This window comes from Octodon degus, unplaced genomic scaffold (assembly GCF_000260255.1).
Source record: "Octodon degus isolate 3935 unplaced genomic scaffold, OctDeg1.0 scaffold00003, whole genome shotgun sequence".
Taxonomy (NCBI): domain Eukaryota; kingdom Metazoa; phylum Chordata; class Mammalia; order Rodentia; family Octodontidae; genus Octodon; species Octodon degus.
In genome coordinates this window covers 11,091,681-11,113,201 of record NW_004524579.1, presented here as the reverse complement: position 1 = coordinate 11,113,201, position 21,521 = coordinate 11,091,681, and the positions used below count along the sequence as shown (strand labels likewise).

The 21,521-nt window shown below is 46.2% G+C and overlaps 1 protein-coding gene across 6 annotated transcripts in view; it reads right to left on the bottom strand.

Annotated features, from left to right (window-relative positions):
• Window positions 1-6,745: 6,745 nt before the first annotated feature.
• Window positions 6,746-21,521, bottom strand: part of Mapre2 (microtubule associated protein RP/EB family member 2) — a 177,017-nt gene continuing 162,241 nt past the window's right edge. For 3 of the 6 annotated variants that reach the window (XM_023714271.1, XM_023714263.1, XM_023714259.1), the window contains 3 exons: window positions 20,986-21,125; window positions 16,247-16,405; window positions 6,746-9,772 (listed from right to left, as the gene is read on the bottom strand). In XM_023714271.1, the coding sequence (XP_023570039.1) occupies window positions 9,494-9,772; window positions 16,247-16,405; window positions 20,986-21,125 (578 nt within the window). In that variant the 3' untranslated portion in view covers window positions 6,746-9,493. Of the gene's footprint in view, window positions 9,777-16,246; window positions 16,406-20,985; window positions 21,126-21,521 lie in introns of all 6 variants that reach the window. The other 3 variants (XM_004623583.2, XM_004623582.1, XM_004623584.2) reach the window with 3 other exon arrangements.

The window sequence follows — 21,521 nt, the reverse complement described above, 5'->3', positions numbered from 1 at the left end:
CAGGTCCTGGATCTCATCTGCCTGCACTACAAGCAAGCATGCAGTGCCTGACCAAAGGAACTAATCTCACTGCACAAGCACTGTCCTTAGTGGGCCACTTCGGTGCCAATGACCTGACCAGGTCTCCAGCAGGCTATTTTAGAAACAGGAACAAGTGACTTGAAAGATGCAAGAGCATTCCTACAGTGTCTTAGGAGGCAAAAGGGACACCCTCTCATATTATTGTCACTTTTCCCAGCCTCCCCCTTCTCTTTAGAAGGAATACTGTGGAACAGGGGGCTCCTAGGGAGTTAAGCAGAGAGCAGAAAGACAAAGGCACAGCTGTAAGAGAGCACAGCTGTAAAAGAGCCCTTGTTCCAAGTTTTCAAAAGCATGTCATAGGAGTGTTTCTATACATAAATTCACTTTTCCCCCTCTTTCCATTTTATAGAATTCAGCACAGAGTGCAGTTACATATGACAATGATGGCAGAAACCAGATATAATGGCCTGTGCCTACAATCCAGCACCCTGAGAGTTGGAGGCAGGAGGGACACAAGTTCGAGCCTAGCCTGGGCAACTAGTGAGACCTTAAAGTTAAAAAAAAAAAAAAAAAGAGGGGGTATATAGCTTGGTGTGAAGGCCTTGGGCTCACCCCCTAGCAGGTACAGTAATGAAGGAGAGGCATTCATAGTAGTGAGGAAACCAGTGTGAGCACAGAATCATGCTAGATTATGAATCTTCCTAACAGTCTCTAAGGTCATTTCATGTTGTGTTGAGTTCAGCATATAACTTTTAAGTTGAAAGGAAACTATTATGTAACAAAATCATGTGTTCTAACTAGGAGTTACCTTCATCAATGTGTGTTTGAGTTTTTCATGGGTTATTATCATGGTTATGACAAATACAGCCATTCACTTTGTGCCTATTATATCCTTCATATGGAAGGAATGCTTCTCATCCATAAACAGTACCCAATTTTTTTTAAAATTAGTGTTTATTTGGTACAGGGTCTCAATACACAGCTCAGACTTGTAGTGATTCTCCTGTGTCTGCCTCCCCAGCACTGGGATGACAGGGGTATACCACCATGCCCTGGTTTTCGGGGCTGGCACAGTGTGCCTGCGGGTTCCGGAGCTGGCATAGGATTGAACCGGGTCCAACCACCAAACTATCTCCTTAGCCCCAATATCCAAAGTTTTGAAGTGAAACTAAACAAAACTTTGGATGTTATAATGAGGATGACTTAGTCATGACTGGGGAGACTATTATGGTGTTTCAAAGCTCTGTTTCTAAAAAAAACTTGAAAATGTTCTGGGGTAAGAATGGCTATCATAAAGAAATCAACCAATAACAAATGTTGGAGAGGCTGCGGGGGAGAAAGGAACCCTTCTCCAATGCTGGTGGGAATGTAGACTGGTGCAACCATTATGGAAATCAGTGTGGAAACTCCTCAAAAACTAGGACTGGAAATCCCATTCAATCCAACTATCCCCCTTCTGGGAATTTTCCCAAAAGAACTGAAAACATCGTATCATAATGATATATGTACACCTATGTTTTATAGCAGCACAATTTGTGATAGCCAAAGCTTGGAAACAACCAAAATGCCCATCACATGAGGAATGGATGAAAAAGATGTGGTATTTTTATATAATGGTGTATTACTCAGCTATAAAGAAAAATAAACTTGAAGCCATATATAAATGGATGCAACCTGAAGATATACTAATAAGTGAAATAAACCAGACCCACGTGTGTAAATATCATAGTCTCCCTAGTGTAAGAACCAAAAGAAGAAATAAAAATTGAAAGGTATAAAACGGTTAAATGGAAAGTGAGAACTTAAAGATTAAATACGAAGAGAAAGGAGAAAAGTTAGGAAATATGGCAGGGGCAAAACCATACATTTATTTATTTAAAGTGTTTTTATTTTATTTTATTGTGTGTGTGTGTGTGTGTGTGTGTGGCCAGCTCAGCCCACCAGGGGGCGGGGCTGGCTGGCATGTGGTGCTGGGGGATCCAACCGCGGTCCCTGTGCTTTGCTAAGCTTGTTCTAAGTAGGTGCTTTAGACCACTGAGCCATCTCACCAGCCCCCAAAACCATACATTTATATAAACAAGATGGTTAAGGCAATGGTCTTAAGACTCTCCATCAGGCTTTTGAAAATAGTTAATAGGTAGAATTCTCACCCTAACTCTATATGCTGATATCTGTGAACTAAGCAACTAAACTGAGGATAGCAACGTGTAATACGAAAACCATGCTTGAAATACCTGTTATTTTGGTATTCTAAATGAGTACTGCTTCTAATGTCATATCAATTATTGCTATACTCTCTTTAAAGTAAATGTTTGTTTAAAAAAGGTAATAAAAGAAAAGAGACAAGAAAAAAATGTCATAGGATTGTTCTGCTACAATGTTGTGTATGGTTTGATTTCTAAATTCCTGTGTAAAAATGTGTATTTTTTCATTCTATAGGGATTTAAATTTTAGAATATACATGGTTGCTGGACAACAGCAGTTCCACGTTATATCTAAAGTGTTTGATATTCAGACAGACAGTGATGCTGAGCTCTGTTATAGGGTAATATCATTAAACTTCTGGATGGTTAACAACTAAAGTTTGCAGACCAAAAATTAAGAGAAATAGAGAGGCTACAAGGATAGCCAATGTTTTGGCTTTAGGCCTTCAAGGTCAGTGAGGATTCAGGACATAGGAGAACCTGTGCTGTAACATCCTGTAACTTAGTTGTGTCCCAAATTTTCTAATCAAGGAGATTATGAGGCCACAGAGGAAAGTGTATGACTATGTATAGTGTGCCTAAGGAGAGTCACTTAGAGAGAAAAAATTCTCTCAGGCTTTCACAGAGAGAAAATTGGTCATGTAATGGCCATGACTCATCCACATGCCTAACACTGACCAAAGATCTACTAGGTGCTGCTTGTGGTTTCAGGGTAAATCCTGAGGGTATCTGACGTTGATACAAGTTACATTTTTAGTTATATAGGTTTTGCTTTAACTTGGTCTTAACTATCCAGCAGAAAAGTATAACCATGAGGTTTAAAAAGTAATGCCAAGGTAAGCCAAATAGCTCAGCTGATTAAAGTGCCTACAAGCAGGGTTTGATCTCCTGGGCCTGTCATGCCAGCTCCGCCCGCAAGGTACGCTGAGACAGCAACTGAGATGGCATAGTGGTGTGCCCTTGTAATCCTAGCTCTTGGGAGGCTGTAAAAAGGCAGATCACTATGAGTCCAATCTAGTAATGCGACGCTAGACCTGAACACCCTGTAGACCCTTCCCTGAAAACATACATATATGCAGAAAAATAAAGTAATGCCAAATTAATATGTTGAGCTGTAAAAGGCTCAAGTCAACAACTTCTGACAATTGCCAGTTCTGCTGCTAACTCACTATTGGATTATATTGGGTTAGTTTGCTGAATTCAAGTACCTACAATCTTTAGACTATCTTCAAGTATGAAAAGGTCATTTAAAGATTTCTCCAAATACAGCTTCTTTAACTGCCATGGAACACCCATCTCTGACAAGACAAAATAAAAAAGGGAGATATGTTGGGAGCCATGAAGCTAGGAAATCGATCAAGTATGTGTAGGTGGGACTTGGCCCAGGGCCTAAAGCAAACAAGTTACCTCATTCCTGAGATGAACATCCTCTCTGGTTAAGGTTAGCTATCAGTTGCTAGGCAACCTAGTGTCATGCATTACTAACTTCACAAAAGTGTAAATAAAGGACCGTTCTGTTGTGAAAAAAAAAAAAAAGAAAAAGTATATATGTATACACAAGAGTTAGGATAGATATACAGCTACTTTCTCTTAGTTCATTGAGAATAAGTTTGTACTAATATTGTTTAGACAAAGAATCATGTCTGCATCTTGTCTTCTGAATAACTATTATGAAGTCAACATATGCAATTTATTATTGTAACGTTCCTACTAACCTGTTTTGAAACTATTTCATTGCTATTTTATCTTTTCTTCTCATTAAAATGAATTAAAAAATAAAATAAAACAAAGAAAATGCTCTGGGGTAAAATTCCCATTTCCCTTCTCTTGAAGCTCAGCTAACTGGTCAATGCGACCTGTCTGTAGGATAGGAAGGCTCCTGAATCTAACTAGATATCACTTAGCCAGTAAAAAACTAGCACAGCCAGGTATGATGACACATACCCATAATCCCAACTACTTGGGAGGCTGATGCAGGATGATCACCCATTTGAAGCCAACAGGGACAACTTATTGAGACCCTCCCCCAAAATAAAGACAAAAGGGTGTGACTCAGTAGTGGAGCACTTGCGGTGTAAGGCTCTACACTCAATATCCACCAGAGCTGAGAACAAAATGAAAAAAGGAAGAAACTGGCATGAATACTCATTTTGTCATCTTTTTCTAGAAAATCTTTCACACTGGTAAAAGCTGTTCCATTTGTAGGAGGCCACAGTTCACCCACATAATAAATACACTGGATTAGAAGGGAGCATTCTTAGTGGTAAGATGTGAATTGGGAGTCAGAATGAAATTTTGAACATATTTATGAGAACTTTTCATTACTTTCTAATTCCCAAAGTTTCAATTAAGCTGTCAGATTTGATCAAAACCTTTTAATGGCTAACAGAAACATAGCCTTCACAGATAACCTTCAAGACCCAGAGAAACACCATAGTGTAAAGACATGAGGAACATCTGCTACTTGGAAGGAAGTGTGTGCTTAACTTTACAAGTCTCTGACCAAGAACACATTGAGGTGCAGGGCTGGTTTTGACTGAAAATCATAAAGTAAAGAGACATTAATGTGTCATTACCCTTTAAAATTACTTCATTTACACCCAGTCTTGATAAAGGAGCTACAAAACACAAGAAACCTGTTTAAGAAATTACAACTTGGCAAGCTAAAAAGGCTTAACATTTTCTTCCAGTGGAGTGAGAGAAAAAGGCATTCAACAAATTAACTTCAGCTGGGCCTTCCGCTCTGCTGGCATTCCTGCACTGCCACAGGCGTGTACCTTCTGGGCACCTTCTGTGCAGCTCAGGGCCACAGGCCTTGGCCTTGGGCGGTCTTAGGATTTGAGTTCTTGGTGCCACATGCGGCTCCCAGAGGCATCTATGGATTTGCTCTTTGAGTTTTTGTTCCTGGTGGGTGAAACCAGCCAGCATCCTTGTAATGAATGGAGATTTGAGTCCCCAGTTCAGCAAAACAGAAGTTGAGCGACATCCAGAGAGGTGCTTCAAGCCAACACTTGCGCTGCTTGGAAGTCCTGCCTTAGTACTGAGAAACTGGGTCAGCAATGTTTACTGGCGGCAGCAGCCGCGATGACCATCACAGCTGTGTTCTTGCTGTTAGAACAAGGAGAGGTCTTGCGACTGGGTTTAATTTTATATAACTAGCATTTCTGAAACACGAATTTAGTGGAATGCTATTACTTTTGACTCTGGACTCTGAGCTTGTCACTGATACCTGTACCAACCGATTACATTTCTAGAAAGATCTCAGATTTAAAATAAAACCGGTGTTTACCATGTTTGAATTGTTGGTGATAAGTTTATTACAGCCTCCTATCACACCTTTAGGATGAATCCCCTTTTACTTTTTGTTTGATACTGGGAATCAAACTTGCACTTGCCGGGCAGGTGCTTGTCACTGAGCTATATCCTCACCCCAACCCAATTACTTTTGACCACCTGTGTACAAAGTCTAAGGTTCAGTGTTGAAAGCCCCAGTATCGGTGAGAGTCAAGGGCAAATACATGTGTTCTGAGTGCAGGATTTCACAAAAAGCCAGGCTCTGTCACAGTGTATTCTGGGAGAAACGGATGTTGACGGGCAAGACTGGTAGAGCATTTGTCTTCTGTTACTTCCTTCACTTCTCTGCTCTTTGATTAAAAAAAAAAAAAAAAAAAAAGTAAGGGAAGAGTTGCCAAAGGATAGTACAGGAAAACAACTGGCCTCTAGGTGGTGCCTGAAAGCAATTTGGGGATGGTTGAGTCCTTTGTGGTGGAAAGAGTGAAAAGGGTAGGAAGGGCACCTACCTCCTCCTGCACCTGCGCCTCCACAGCCAAGTCGTCAACACATAGCCATCTGCTCTACAGGCTCTGCAGGTGGCTCCAAGGCCCCCTTAAACAGATTCCCCCTTCCACACATTCCTGTGCCTATAAATTTGTATCCTATTTATAGTTCATGTCAATAAATCATCACTGTTTAAACTAAACAGACAAGAAGGAGAAACACACTTATTTAGAGAGCTTTTGCCAATCGGATTCTTCCATCAAGAACTTAAGATACCCTCCCAACTCTCCCTCTGCCTCCCAGTTCCCCAGCACTGGCCCCCGTCTAGATGAGCAGCTGGCCCCATAGGAAATGGGATTTTTGTTTGCTTGCAAGCGGAGTATTCCCAGGGGAATGCCTTATCTTTGTATTTTTTGGTAAAGTTTTTTAAAAAAAAACAGTATTTAAAAAACCCCACTGTTAAAGTTATTACAGTTGCTTTATTTGATACCAAATAAGAATCTAATTCCTGTTGAAATTTTAGCCATTAATAAAAATAATGACATCCCATTTCCCTGAGTAAATATGGATGGGCAGATGTGTGAATCCATACAAATCTGTCACATATACATGCTCACTGCAAAGAAACGTTAGTATAAAAAAATAAAAGAACCTACCTATTTTTTCTTTCTTTTTTTTCTTAGTACCAGGAATTAAGGTCAGGACCTTATGCTTGCCAGGCAAAAAAAAGAAGAATCTAGATCCATATTTTAACATATATTTTTTTTATTAAATATGTAAAAAGATCAACGCAAGTCAAGTTATTCACATATTCAGACAAAAAACTATTCTACCATGCGACAATAGGTGGGTAATGTAAAATGAATGTGATACATCCAAATAAGACTTTCATCTAGTATGTCATTACTTATCTATATTTATAATTAACAATACATATGTTTACATTCCTTTCAGTTTACATTTAATATATAACAAAAGCTTTATGGTGTACTATTTAGTAAAAGTAATCTGAATGCATATTAAACCGTAACGGAATAATGGAAATACTCACCAGGGAAGGGAGGAATTCTTGGTTCCCTTCTGGAGTTTACTTCTCTTGGGTCAATAGGGTGTTTGTCTTTTTGTTTTTCCTGCTTTTCTGCTCAGGGTGAACATGAGCTTTCTCTTTGCCCCCTGCTTCGATCACTTCCATCTGGCAGTGGCCACGGAAGTGCTATTCCAGCCGACAGCGGGCATGAAGTGGTACCAAGAAGTCACCTTCCTGCGATGGCAGAGCAGACAGGGATACCTGTCCCCTGAGCACAATGACAAGTGACTGGGGGTGGAACACGTGCCCCGACTAGAAGGCTGAGAACACGATGGGGCCCCTCCACCCAGGAAGCCAGTGATGACTGAACAGTGGCAGGGGTCACAGCCAAAGACTGACTCTGCAACATAGCTGTTAAGATTCCCCAAAGAACCCGTGACATTAACTAGGGAGCAGCACAACAGAAGAATTTTAAGATGTGAACAGAAAGAGGAATGTGTAGCTCTCTTCTAATGATCTGCCTCGGTCACTGAAAGCCAAATGGAACGTGGCTCCTGGGAGAGCTCTCTGTGGTGTCTCTAGCTAGAAGGCTGGGGACCCAGAAAGGAACGGAGTGGCTCCGGCAAGAGTCATCAGGAAGGGCTAGGATGTTACATGGTGTCAAGTGGCTCTGGAGAAAATGGGATCCTGGCTGTATCTGTTCATGTGCATCCACATGACAGGAGTGGTCACAACCCCCTGGCACAGGTATTACTGAGATGTCCAGGGCAGATGAAGAATACCCTAGGAACCACAGGAAAGTATCTGCAAGGAGCTGTTTATTGTGCCTCTTTACAAGAGCTATTTTTACAGTCAGTGAGCACAACAGGTTAAGGGGGCGCTATACCATTCAGCATGATGTTGTAGACAGCACAACCGCGACCTGTAACCAGGTGGGGGAGGACGTCACCGCTGGGGGCCAGGCTTTCTAGCCTGAGACATGAGCTGCTGCAGTAATGCAGAGTGAGCAGGAGAGAGAAGACAGGGAAACCAAACGCCACGGAACGTCTGTCCTATTCTGCACAGTGTGTTGTAATCATCGCAAAAATACAAGCCATCTTTTCCATATATAACTCAATAAATACAACTTTGCTGTAAAAGATTTATTTCGGAAAGATTTCTTTTGGTGCAAACTTCAATGCTAGAATTTAGAATTATTCCATCAATAAAGAAATTTCAAAGTTTTATGATACATTATTCAGAAATTTATTTTAAGCCTTTCAATTAAGCAGAAAGCGGGTTGGGGACATTTGTTTCTTATTTTTGTTGCACCTGCTAATAAAGTAAATCTGAAGTTAGAAACCAAGTGAAACGAATGGTCGAGGAAGGGAGACCGCCGGTTGATGGGGGGAAAAAGAGGCAAAAGAATTTGGAAAGAGACTAAGAAAAATGTGCAAATATTAGTTAAAAAAATAAGGAATGCTTTTAATTCATCAATGTTTCCTCTGTTTATGGATTGCCATGGTTTAGCAAATGTCCAAGACAAGGAGGGCCCTTGTGTTAAAGAGGGGAAATTCCTCGTTTCAGAAGATGCTGGGAGTCATAGGTTTTTCTGTGCTGTTGATCCACTGTCAGCACCAGACTGCACAACTATGATTCTCCCTTGGAACTATGCTCTCCTAGGACTGAGGTGTTTGCTTCCCACTTTTCAGCCAGTGCGCAACCGGATGCAGAGCCCGATGTAGCCTGCACACCCTGAAGCCGCCCTTCAGGAGGAAATCCCTACTGTGAATGAGGAGGAAGAGGGATGAGGCAAGAGGGCCTGTCCCTTCCATGACCTCCTATGACCTGCAGATGACTGATGACATTTTGGGGAGAGTGGCTGCCCACCAAAGAGGACCCTGAGAAAGAAAATAATACAAGAACCTGGGAAGTGGATGGGAGAGAGGGGCGGGAGGGCAGGAGCACGCCGAGAGAGGGCAAAGTTGAGATGGTGTCTTCCTTGAGCGAATGTCTTTCAAAACTAACAGCATACTGCATGGTTGTCTAACATGCTGCTCTATGAACACTGCTCGCTGGGCCTCAAAGCCCCAGTTTCAAATCAGTTTTCTCCTTTTTCTGTGAGTAGAGGGCAAAACCGACCCTATGTTTTCCTCTACGACACAAATCACTGTCATTATGGCTTTCACATCAAGTATCTGTTTCCCTTTGTTCCAATTATTTGACCAAATTTATGTTCATAAGTTAGACTTGCAAACATCAAAGCACCACAAATGCATGTGACATCTAGTGACACTGGGTTGAGAAATGCCAATATAAATACCATATATCAAATTACCATTGTTTCACACCAGGATAAAAAGGGGTGGTAATGGTGGTGGTTGTTTTGGGGCAGGGAAGAGTTGTTCTGGAAAGAAATGAGGGAAAGAGCAGAACCAATCTCAAGCAGCCAAGTGAAGTTGAAGGCGTGTAACCCTACGATCTCTCAGGAAGGTGGCCAAAATGGCCGCCTGCTAATGCAACTTGGCAAAGGAAATGTGAACCAAGTGCAGGGCTGGCGTATGCAACAGAGCATTGATGGTACCGGCAGGCCGGGAACAACTGGTTTCTCTTGAGCTTGAGGCCGCACATTCCAATTCTCCAGAAGAAAAGTTCCCATGCACAATGGAAGTGTCATGAGCTGCCAGGACGGTTCAGTACTCTTCCTGCTGTTGGGGCTGCTGGTCATGGGTTTGCTCCTCTGCTTCCGGCTCTTCTGTGTGGCCTTCCTGCGGGGTAGAGAAGTTTCAGCCACAAAAATGTACTGTGTCAGACCCCACTGGGTCCCCGGCCAGAACCGCTGTGCAGTATGGTGTCGCCAGGCTGTGGAGACAGCAAGCTCAGGCACAGCTCACTGTGCCAGTGTCTCCCAGGGATGCTTTCACGTACCTGTGCCACCAGACAACAATGGCTGTGGGAGGCAGGCCATTAAGCTCTAAGTTCCAAATGTCTCTTCCAACAGTATGGTAAAGGAGCCTTCCCAGAACACAACACACACTTCCGTACCCTCTGTGAAAGAGTAACCAACCACAGCAATTCCACAGCATCAAGATACCCGTGAAGGAGCCAATGTCGACACAGCACAGCACCCAGGCCTCTGTGCTGTGTCAGACAGCCGCCCCTACACCAGTGGTCCATGGTACGCTGCTTCTGATCTGTTTCCTCCTTTGCTGTCATTCTTGCTTGCCCATGTGTCTGCCTGAAGCCGACCCTTTGTTATAATTTGTCACTAATCTGATGTGGACTTAGAAACCAGGGAAGCAACCTGTCAGTTTCTGAGGGGAAGAAAGGAAAGGGGCTACGTTTCACGGCTGCTTTAGGTGAGGAGGTCCTTTCCAACAGACAGTGCAGCAGCTTTGGCTCAAGGACTTTGGGGCATCATGTTTAGGGTGCTTCTAGCTCTACTTGCTTACTTTCTGGTCACTGACTGTAGACCAGGCAAGTGAGGTGGATCCTCTTCTTGGTCCCCAGTGTCCTATTTATTCATCTACCTACTCCAGAGAAAAGCATCATGAACAGCAACTTAGCCAACGCTGCAAATTCTTCCACTTTCTGACCTCACAAGGAATAATGAGCTCTTTACTATCCAAGCAGAAGAGTGAGGCCAATCAGCCACAGCCAAGTGCCTCCTTGATGCTGGGCTTTGGGATGCAGTCTGGCATGGACACTGGCACATCCAGAACTGCTCACGAAGTCACACACTGGGCACTCGGATTCCCAACAGACAAGCCCGTCCCCTCTCTACCGTAACCCCTGCTCCCTGGAGCCAAGGACAAACCTGTGAAGATCCATTCCAAATACACTGTGAGCAACTCCCCAATCCCCGAGCCAGAACAGCACCTCTCCCTTCCCCTGCAGCAGTCTGTTCTTCCTGTGCTATAAATCTGACATGGAATCTTGTGTGTTTTTAACTTCTGGCCCCATCCAGCAGATCCAGAGGTTCCTAATGTCAGGGACTGGGCTTCATTAAATTGAGGTACGTTTCATTCACTATGTCATTCAACACACACTGTGTGGAGAAGAAGAAATCAGAGGGCTTGGGAATAGAGGACCCAGATGATCAGACTACTGGCTACAGTCACACTAGAGTCTTTCCCGAGAGGCATTCTAACGTGAACGTGAGGAGTGTGGACTCGGGTTCATACCCGTTTCTCTGTGTACCAGCTGTGAGGCTTTGGGCAGGCACTGTAACTGTAGTGTGCTTGTTTTCTCATCTGTAAAGTGGGGGACAATAAAGAGTCGCCATGTATCAGAATTTTCAGTGTGTTTCCCTGATTGGTGAACCAGTTGCTTCAGTGACTCCAATTAAAATTTAATGAGTTAAAACCAGCAAAGTGCCTAGAAGATGTCTGGTACATATTAAATATTTTCAGTGTGAGTTGAGCCTATGATTTCTTATGAACTCTTTGGAACATATTCTAGATGTACACATAATTTATTTAAAAAACAACCCTTTCCATAGCAAGTTATACTGTACTAAAGGCCAAGGATCAAATGTAGCACTTTTCTTTCCTGGTTCTGTACCAACAGGCCTGTTATTTGGTACATGTGAACCTTCCCCTGTGTCCATGCCTACATCCTATTACCGCCTCCCACGACTGTTGTATTTTGGAAGGCTGACACCTAATAGCCTACTCACTGGTCACCTCTTGCTGTCTCCCTGACCCTTGAAACCCTTCACTCCTTGCTGCCCGTGCTCTGATCTCGGTGCATAACATCAGATGCTCCCCGGGCTGTGCTCTTGGCTCTGCCGTTGGCTTTGGCCACTGCCTGGCACACATCTTCATGTGTCCCCTTCAGCTCAAGAGGTGCCACAGTGGACAAGGCACTCTCGCAGGGCACAGGAGCGTGTTTTGTCCCGAGGTGGCACAAGACAGAAAACGGGCACTGGCGGACAGGAGCTCTCTTCCTGTCCAAGGGATGAGGAAGCTAATGCTCGCAGGACTTAAAGGGCAGGGTGCACCAGCATTCCAGGTCTCTTGTGCCACGGGCCTTCTACTTTGGGAGCACACTGAAGCCAATCTCCCTACCGTCATCCCCACCTGGATGGCCCCGCTGAGCTTTGCACCCCTTATTCTGGTGTGTGCACGGCCCTGTGAGTGTGCCTCCCAGGTGGATGTGCGGCTTCATTTCCAGCTGTGCTCCAAGCGTCTTCTGGGTTGGGCTGTGGCTCTCTATGCACTGTCTTACTCTTCAGTCTAGTATAGTGGCTTCCTTATGGCATCGATCAAACTTCAGCTGCTGTGAGGTATGATTTTCTTTCGTAATTATTTTTGTGCATGTTAAACTGCTAAAGAGAAGGTCTCAGAAATGAGGATGTGTTTTACATTTTACGGAAAATTCTGTCACAGTTGGGAGTTAAGTGTAGAATAATGAGGGCTGGCCGGATAGCTCAGGGGACTAAAGTGCCTACTTAGGCAGCGCTTAGTGGCTGGGGTTTGATCCCTGGCAGGCCGTGCCAGCCCCACCTGGGGGGTGCACCGAGATGGCGATTGAGACTGGTACACACATGTAATCTCACACTTGGGAGGCTGCAAACAAGAGAATCACTACGAGTCCTGTCTACGTAGTGACACCCTGTAGACCCTGTCCTAAACACACACACACGCATGCACGCACGCACGCACACACACACACACACAGTGTGGAATAATGGCGCTATCCCAGAACTGAAAATCAGAACAGCTAAATTCAAGTAACTGTTCAGCCTGTACCAGGCTGCAGGAACAGGACACACCTACTGGGGCCCTGCCTCAGGCCTTCTTTCCAAACATGCTGAACAAGAAAGTAGGCATGTCATCCTTTCTATGGCTCTGGGGTTCACATCTGGCCAAGGGTGGCTCCTCCGTGTAAGCACTGTGCGCAACTGTAGCCCCAGGACACTGATGGTGATGCTAGACACCCAGAGGAACAGCGGACTCCACACCACGCTATGGCGTTGGGCAATTCCAGTGCAAGGAGCCGATCTGCCAGTGACCACTGGATCCTAATGCTCAGGGTGCATGGCAAGGCACCCAGAAGCTGCGGCGGCCCACCGCTGTCATTCTGAGATACTGCATAGCACTAGCAAGAGCTCCCAACCTTTACAATGCTATTGTGGCTTCCCAGAAAAACAAGATGAAAAAATATTTTCTTATGCCGCACATGAGAATGAAGGACAAGCAGGAAGCCAAGCAGAACCTCTGCCAGCTGTGGGACTAATGCCCTGGGCGGCATACACTTCATGCCAACATTTCCTGTCAACCCCTTACATCTCTAAATGCTTAGCTGCAAGCGTTGTCAGACTTCTTTGCTTGTATTATAATTGCTAAAAAGAGAACCAAGTTGGGAGACAGTAGTGAAGAAGGGTCCTGCCCACTGTGGGAGGTAAACAAGGGCCGAGGAGGGAGGAGGGGGTCCCCCAGACGCGTGATGGCCCCTGGGATGAGAGAAGCAGCCTCAGCTGCATCTCAACACTCAGGCCAGCCGTAGCGGGCTGTTCTCTCCTCTGCTTTGTCTGTGCAGTTTTCCCTGCCTGAAACACACTCCCACTCCCTAACTCTAGAGCTGCTGATAGTCCTGGTCACCCTCAGCATCCAGTGCAGACGCCACCTTCTCTGTGACAGCTCTGCTTGGCCCTCTGGGTGGCTTCTATGCACTCCCCAAGTCTGTCTGTCTCTGCTACTGCAACCATAATCCAGTCTTCGGTTAGTAGTGTCCCTGGCCCGCTCTCACCCTTGGACTGTGAGGCCTCCCGATGGAAGGAGGGCTGCGCCTTGTTCTATGTGCCCAGTGCCTCATCAGCAGAGGGCAAAACCCCTCCAGTGATAGGAACACATAATCAAAAAGCCCTGAGGAGAAAGAACATCTTTTTTTTGTTCTTTTCCTCAGTATACTACTGAGGACTGAATCTAGTGCCTTCCCACTGAGCTACAGCTACATCCCTAGCTAGTCTGATTTTTTAGTTTTATTTTGAGGTAGTGTCTTGCTAGGGCACCCAGGTTGGGGGTGAATGTGTGACTCTCCATCCTCAGCCTCCCACAGTGCCGGAACTACAGAAATGCACTTTAGAAATCCACAGAAAATCTTTAGGGTATTTAAGCAGTGGCTCCTATGGCAGTCAGTACCTCAGGAAATAAGTATCTGTTTTTAAGCAGGCACTCCCTTGGTGACAGAATCCACAGGGAAACCAGTGACTAAGCCCAGACACCTGTGGCCCCAAAAATAAGATAATGAGGAGAGAATCGCTGAGCAACCAGCTGGTGATAAGCTCTGGAAACTTCCACTAGATCTCTACATTTGGACCGTCTGAACCACCTGCTGACTTCTCAGAACTGCCAGGTGGATTTTTACATCTTCTAAGAATCATATTGTAGGACTGCCTGACTACCATAATCACCAGTCACTACCAAATAAAAAGGGAAAGAGATCCCTCCTGCCAAAAATGACTACCTGAAAAGCCTGCCCACCTTCATCTAGTCTAAATGGAGAGCACATACAACGATGCAGCCAATGATTCTTCAGCATCTAGACAACTAGGAGTCGCTATGTAGTCAGACCAACAGCACCACGCACACATCACTGACTTTTCTTCCCGGACACCACACACACCAGGCCTGTGCACAGATGCAAGAATGGCTGGCTCTGGGGGACAGCAAGGTGGTATCAGGGTGTGTCTGTGTGTGGTACTGGTGGTGAGAGAACACTAAATATGGCCATCTAGGAGGAGCTCCCTGGAGTCACACCCAGGGCAACAGTGCTTGACCAAGGCCGGCCTGCCTCTCCTCAGCTAGGAATTCAGCAGCCAGGTCAGCTGCAAGACTTGGCATAGAATCAGAAGCCTCTGCTCCTGGAAACACAGGCCTGGGAGGACGAGGTGAGCCTGCCTGCCGGACACCCTCCAGCTCTCAGCCATCACAGACAGCAGCCCTGTGCCTGCCTGTTCTCCCACTGCTGCGCAGACCTCATCTGATTTAGCCTCAGAGAAGCTTGTGCAGGCATTAGCCATTACTGATCTCAGGCCTGACAGCCAACAAAGCAGCCCGCACATCCAGGACATTGCGTAGATGCCACTTGTGGTCACAGATGCACCGCTCACCAGCCTCTGGCTTCTACTAGAACTCAATACACCAAGAGCTATATTTCGTGACACTATCTTGGCCTCAGGGGCCTAACCAGGAAGATTACCAGGGCTTCAATGTCTACATTCTGAGCTACTGGTAACCAAGGAAGAAGCTTTGAAAGCAACGGTGGGGAATGACATCAGTGGTCCCAAGCCCCAGACCCAGCACCTCACAGCTTGTGCAGATTTCATTGCCGGGATTTTAAGTTACCAACAGAATAAATGCTGCCTGTTACTCAGTTACAGTAACACAAAGAAAACCTGCTGGTGGCCTTTACATTCTGTAAAAATAACAACAGACAGGCAGCTGAACCCACGGACCCTCTGAGGGGCCACAGGACTTCCAGTCACAGAGACTCAAACACTATCCCAGCTTCGATTCAGTATACAGGCACTTCAAACCCCAAGCCCTGGTCTCTGGCTTCCATAATCAAGCTTGCTAGAAGGTGATGCTCCACCAGCTTCCACCTCTTCATCTGGGGACCAGGCCTCTCCCTCCCAGCACAGGCAGCCCGGGGCGCCCCCTCCCCATCTCTGCCTATTGTTCATCCATGCTCTGCACCTCTGCTTTTTACCACCTGACAGAGCTGCATCCTGGGTCTCCCCTGGCATATTCTCTCACGAGCAGCAGCTCTGGTGGAGGGATTCAGAAGTGTTTCTAATAAAGGGCTGCGCCCCTCTTCTGGGCCTTCCTGACAGTGAGTTACCAAGCAACCAGCTAGGAGATAAAAATGGAGCGTTGTGGGGCTTACAGTGAAGGGAAAACGTCTAGATTATTCTTCCTTAGCCATACTCTGATCTTTCATGAACAAAGAGGAATCTTTACATTAATTCTTACTGCTCTTTTGCTCAGAGTTGACATGCTGGGGATCTGGCCACACAAGTGCCTCTCTCTTGAAACCCCACCTATAGCCATCTCTTCCTAATTTACAGATATACATCCCACAGGCCCAGATAAGTGGGCCACACGGTGGTGACAAGACACTGCTGTGGGACGGCCACGTGCCCTGGCTGAGGTCACTTCTCATGAGACTGCAGGGAAGCACTCGCAGGCCACTTGGATCCACTGGACTCCGACAGGAGTGCCTGCATACTCACATGTTCGTCTGAAGCATACAGCACTTCCATTAATCGCTGCACGAGGTCGTCATTTTCCTGCCCGTGCTCTTGGCAGAGCAGCTCAATCTCTCTCAGCTTCCCGAAGTAGAAATCCCTTTCCTTTTCCACACCTTCAAGGGCGAGTTTTAATGAATGTACCTGTAGGAGGGTGAGGATAGAGAAGAAAATTCCAAATACACAAGAAAAAGTAAGTAAGCAATTAGGATGGTGTTTAAGGACATAAAACATGTACTGGGAGATACGGAGAGCAAGTGGCGAGTGTGATGGAGACAGTGAAGGGAAAATGTCTAGATTTTTAATGTCTAGATGGTGTTTAAGGACATTTCGGGCCCAGCTTGAATTACAGTGAAGGGAAAATGTCTAGATTATTCTTCCTTAGCCTGCATTCAATCTGGGCCCGAAATGTCCCACTGCAGGAGCACGCTGGTCACTTCTTTCAACCGAGTGCAGCAACCAGCTTGCACACTGCCACTCGGCTGAAGGAGCCCTCCTTCTGCTAGTGTGGGCTGGACTATCTTTGCCCTAACTTGTTGCTATCATCTGAATGTTCATGTGCTCCCCTCCTTCCCAACTCCCATGTTGACACACAGCCCGGTGTGCTGGCATGAGGAGGCAGGGCCCTTGTGAGGTGCCTGCCAAGGTCCTAAGAACGGAGCTTCAGGAATGGGATCAGTGTTAGAAAGAGGCCCAAATAACCATTCATCCAACACAGGAAGCCACGGCGAGAAGGGGCACTCATGAGCTCTCGCTAGACACTGCATCTGCCAATGCCTCAATCTTCAACTTCAAAGACTTCCAGAGTTATTGCCAGAAAAATAAATTTGGTGTTTATAAACCACACAGCGTACGGTATTTTGTTACGGCAGCCTGAACAGACTAAAATATTCTTCAAAGAAGGGAGAAGAAAATGGGAGGAAGGAGAAGAGACGACAGACTCCTAGGAGTGGTTAGATCATTTTGAGGGCTCTTCCTTCAGAACTTCTGTACCACGAACTAACCTTAGTTTTAGATCCCTTCAAAAATGACACTGAACCAAAATGGACAAAGGCTAGCCACCAAGAAATTAGGTCCAGAGCACAAGGAAAAGTGAATGGAGTGACAGGCTGGCCGGGAAGACTGTCGGAGCTTCGCTAGCTCTGGCCTTGGCTGCGTCCCTGGAAACACAGGAGAGCCTGGACTTCCTCAGCCAGCATGCTGTCATTTCCTGTTCCCCGCTGGCTAAAGGATCCTGCGGAGCTTGCAGCTTCTCTGTTTACACGGTGCAGCCACGACGGGGAGGCCACAATGCCTGCGGCTGAAGAAACTCTGTGGCAAGGCCTGGCTTCAGACCTCAGGTGGCCACACTCCTGCTCACGGGGCAGCTCCACACAGGCTCAGACACGCACCCTGTGCCTGGAGCTCGAGGAGAGCCTGTTCCCTTTTTAAAATACCCGTTCATTTATATTTCTGTATAATCTTTGAGAAATGCATTAAATCAAGAGGGTCCTCTAGGTGAAATCTCTTCCGGCACATTAAAAATCACCTCAGAATTTTCAGAAATTATGTTTGGGCTGTACAATTGCATTCTTCAATAAGCCTGGGCCTGTGGATGTGCTATTTGCCTACAACCGCAGGTTCACTCAGAAATGCAGGGACACATGCAGTGCCCACCGGCTTGTCACACACCTGGCAAACTCAGCTCCATCCTGAAGACGCAGGCATATGGCCTTTTTGTGCCAGCCTCACTGGTACCCACTCATGTAGCTAAGGCCTGGGTGTTCAGCTTGCCAACCCTTTATCTCTTATTTCTGTCAATACTAGACTTGGATGTTGCAAAAACCGACAACAAGCAGCAGCATCCACATCAACCCTGGGCTGGTGGCACCCCACGGAGCTGTGGTATCAGATGTACCACCACTTTCCAGCTCACCCCAACCAAGCAAGGACACAGTCACCTCAAGAAACTGCGGTCTGCCTGCCGCCTGAGAGCTCTGGCTCGCACAAGGAGGCTTTTGTGTACTCAGCATGCACCGCGCTTTGGTGGGATTCCAGATGCGCTAGGTAAGAGGTGCTCTGCTATAAACGCTCCCTAGTAAAAACTGTCAGCAGCTAGACGATACGATGAAAGATTGACTGGCAAATTAAATTTCACTTTCAAGGTCTCTTCACCAAGACAGATGCCAGGCGCGTCCCTCACACGTCACGGCAGACACCCGAGTGGGGATGGAGGAGGCGCTGGAGACGCACCCTCAGGAGGACCTTTGGGAACAGGTAAGGGCAAGTGCTCTGAGGGGAAGTGCCCTTTTCAGAGTTTTCCCAAGTGCTCTCAGTGTGTCCACAGATCACTGGTCCTCCCAGGGCCCGCCGACCACATGCCAGTCACTGTCTCTGCTTGGGCTAACCAATGCCACCCTGTAGATCTGCCAGCAGTTCTAGAGCCCAGCACCGAATGCAACCCACTTCCTGATGGCTAACACACTGTCCAGAAAGCATCCCTAACTATCTGTCTTTTCCACCCCTGCATCTTTTGATTCATTTCTATCACTGGAATTGTCTAGTACAGTGTTACTTTTATAGTGTATCATGGGAGACTGAATAAAGGCACAAGGCCAAGCAAATGAAAATTCTTAAAGTTTACAGCAGTTGTCACTTTCTCTATTGCTACTATAATTCATGCTTCTGCCTAAGCATTTCCACTTGGCTCCTCCTGGTCCTGGCATTCTTAGCTCCAACTCCGTGATGCCTGTGTGGCCAGCCATTAGTCTCAGGGGGCCTTGTGTAAGCCTCAGGGACAGGAAATGGAGGGACCGATGGCACCACCAGGTCACCAGAGGAATGCATTGCAGGAAATGCTCAGCACACGTCTTGAACAGAGGCCTCCTGATTTAGGGTGCGTCTGACCTTTCCCTGATGCAGCGGCTTGGGGCCAGGCACACTTCTCTTCAGTGTGAAGGTGTCAGGGGGCAGGAAGGGCAAGAGCAGCCTCTTGAAGTCATAAAGGGATATCAAGGACAAGGAAGACCATGGGCTGTCCTCTCCTCTCCTTTCCCTCACTGTCATCTCTGGAGTGCCATTTCAGATGGCAGAATGGATAGTGTGGCTGAGGCATGGGGGAGGTCTGGGGGTGCGAGGGATGGCTCCTATGATGTGGCTCTAATGAGAGCAAGTCCCAGTGAGACAGGCAGGCTGGCTGCTCTAAGCTATAAGGAACAGGGTGGGGAGAAGTAGGGGAGAGAGGACCTGGGGGTGTCCGTGCGGCCAGAGTTGGGGCAGGAGGGCTGCAAAAACTGAGTGTGGTGAAGAAAGAACTCAGGGAGGAGAGGAATCCTGAAAGAGATGAGGTGATATCAAAAGAACCTGTGTTTCTCGGAAGAGAAGGGCATAAATCCCAAGCATGACTGCCCCATGCCTCATTCTCTTCAGTTCAGCTTCAGCGTGCTGGGAGCCAGGCTTGTGGCCCAGGGCTCGCTACTACTGCTCCTACTGCCTTCACCCCAGAGAAGTCTGTTACTAGATGCTGTCTGCAACAGAGCGTCAGGAGGTTAAGCAGGACACTGTAGTCTTCACTGCCAGGTGACTTCAAATGATGCCCTTTTTCACAAAGAACATATCCCTTCTAAATAACTGCCTGCTTTTTAAACTATACTCTTGACTACAAATACATAATTATATTAAAACTGTTTACAGACCCTTCCTGGCTCATCAAAGAGTCCTCCTTGGGGCCTGGCTGTCCAAGTGGCTGGGAACGCCTGAGGATCTAAGGTCAGGCTCGCACGCCTCATGGTGGAGGGGCTGCGATGAACGACACTAGCACCCCGGAGGTGGAAGTGAGCAGCTTCTGCAGTGCCCCACAGGCACGCAGTGTTTTATCACACTGTGTGCAATCCTAGGCAAAAGGAGCTACTGCTAGGTAGAGAGGAGACCTAAGCTTTATACTGCAAACTTCAAAGCCAGTGGACCTAGACTTACTGTATTAAATACAAAAGGAAAGTTCTACTTAAATACTGCTGGAGCTCCTCAGATCTTCCCAAGCCTGGCTTCAGTGCTCTCAGGCCACCCAATTTCTGCCACCGTGAGAAGGGCCGGGTTTGTGTTCCGCCTGAACAACAATTTTCTGCCTGTAACTGTGGTCTAGGGGTAGGGAGGGTGTCCAGCCCGTGCTGTGCTACTACTGAGATTAAGCCCAGCATCTGTCACATGAAACAGGTTTGACGTATGTTGCTAAAAGGAAGGAAAAAGGGGGATTGGGAGGAGAGGGAAAGACACAGCCTGACCCTAAAGGAGTCTTCAACACTCTCCAGACTGGCCAAAAGTAGGGAGGTTAGACTATGAGCTATCCTGGAGCTCAGGACTGCCACCAAGGAACAGAGGAGGAGGATGGCACGTGGGCCCACAGCAGCGCTGAATCATCTACTGCATTTTAATGTACAGTTTTAAGATCTGTGACATCTTTCATTCATTACAGGTGACTGATTTTATTTTACTGGTTATGTGGCTTCCAATTTTAGTTTATTTCCAACTTTAACCATTCTCACTTTTTCTGTTTTCTGACACATTCAAAAGAGTCACAGGCTTATCAAGGAAGGAATGTGACAGCAGCTGCAATTCCTTTTATTGCTTTTTCTCAAAACTCTGGGTTTTGCCTTCCCTTCCCTTCCCTTCCCTTCCCTTCCCTTCCCAAGGTCAGGCCATGGGGTCTGGTCTCCCTGTCCTTTAGGGTAGTAGAGACAGTCTCTTACCTGCTCATTAAGCTGTATGACCTGGGTTTCTAAATCTTTATCAGACTTGGATGTTGAGCCGCTGGACGAAGCCCTTTTGGCAGACGAGGGACGAGAAGGTGTGGAACCTGGTTTAGATGCTGGACTCGATTTAGCCGCACCTGAAAGCAAACAGAATACATTACGAATATTGGCAGCATTAAAATGATGTTTAGATGTATGGCCAACAGGTGGTACAAAAGGAATTTACTAAAAAATACCAGGGAGCCAGGGATGCTGTCACAGAAGGAGCACACATATGTTTAAAAGAACTGTAAATGATTAAGCTGCAGGGAACTTACTGAACTTTATGGAAACATTTTCCCCTCTCAGATAACAAGAGGTTAATGCAGTTGTGTCTTCTCCCTCCAGAAGAGAAAACTTAACAGATTTCAAGCCTATTGTTTTTTTTTTTTTTTTTTTTTTTTATTGATAAACAGATAGCAATGAGACAGTTTCAAATCAAATCTCTAGGACAGTTTTTTAATGCGGAACCGGGGATTGAACTCAGGCCCTTG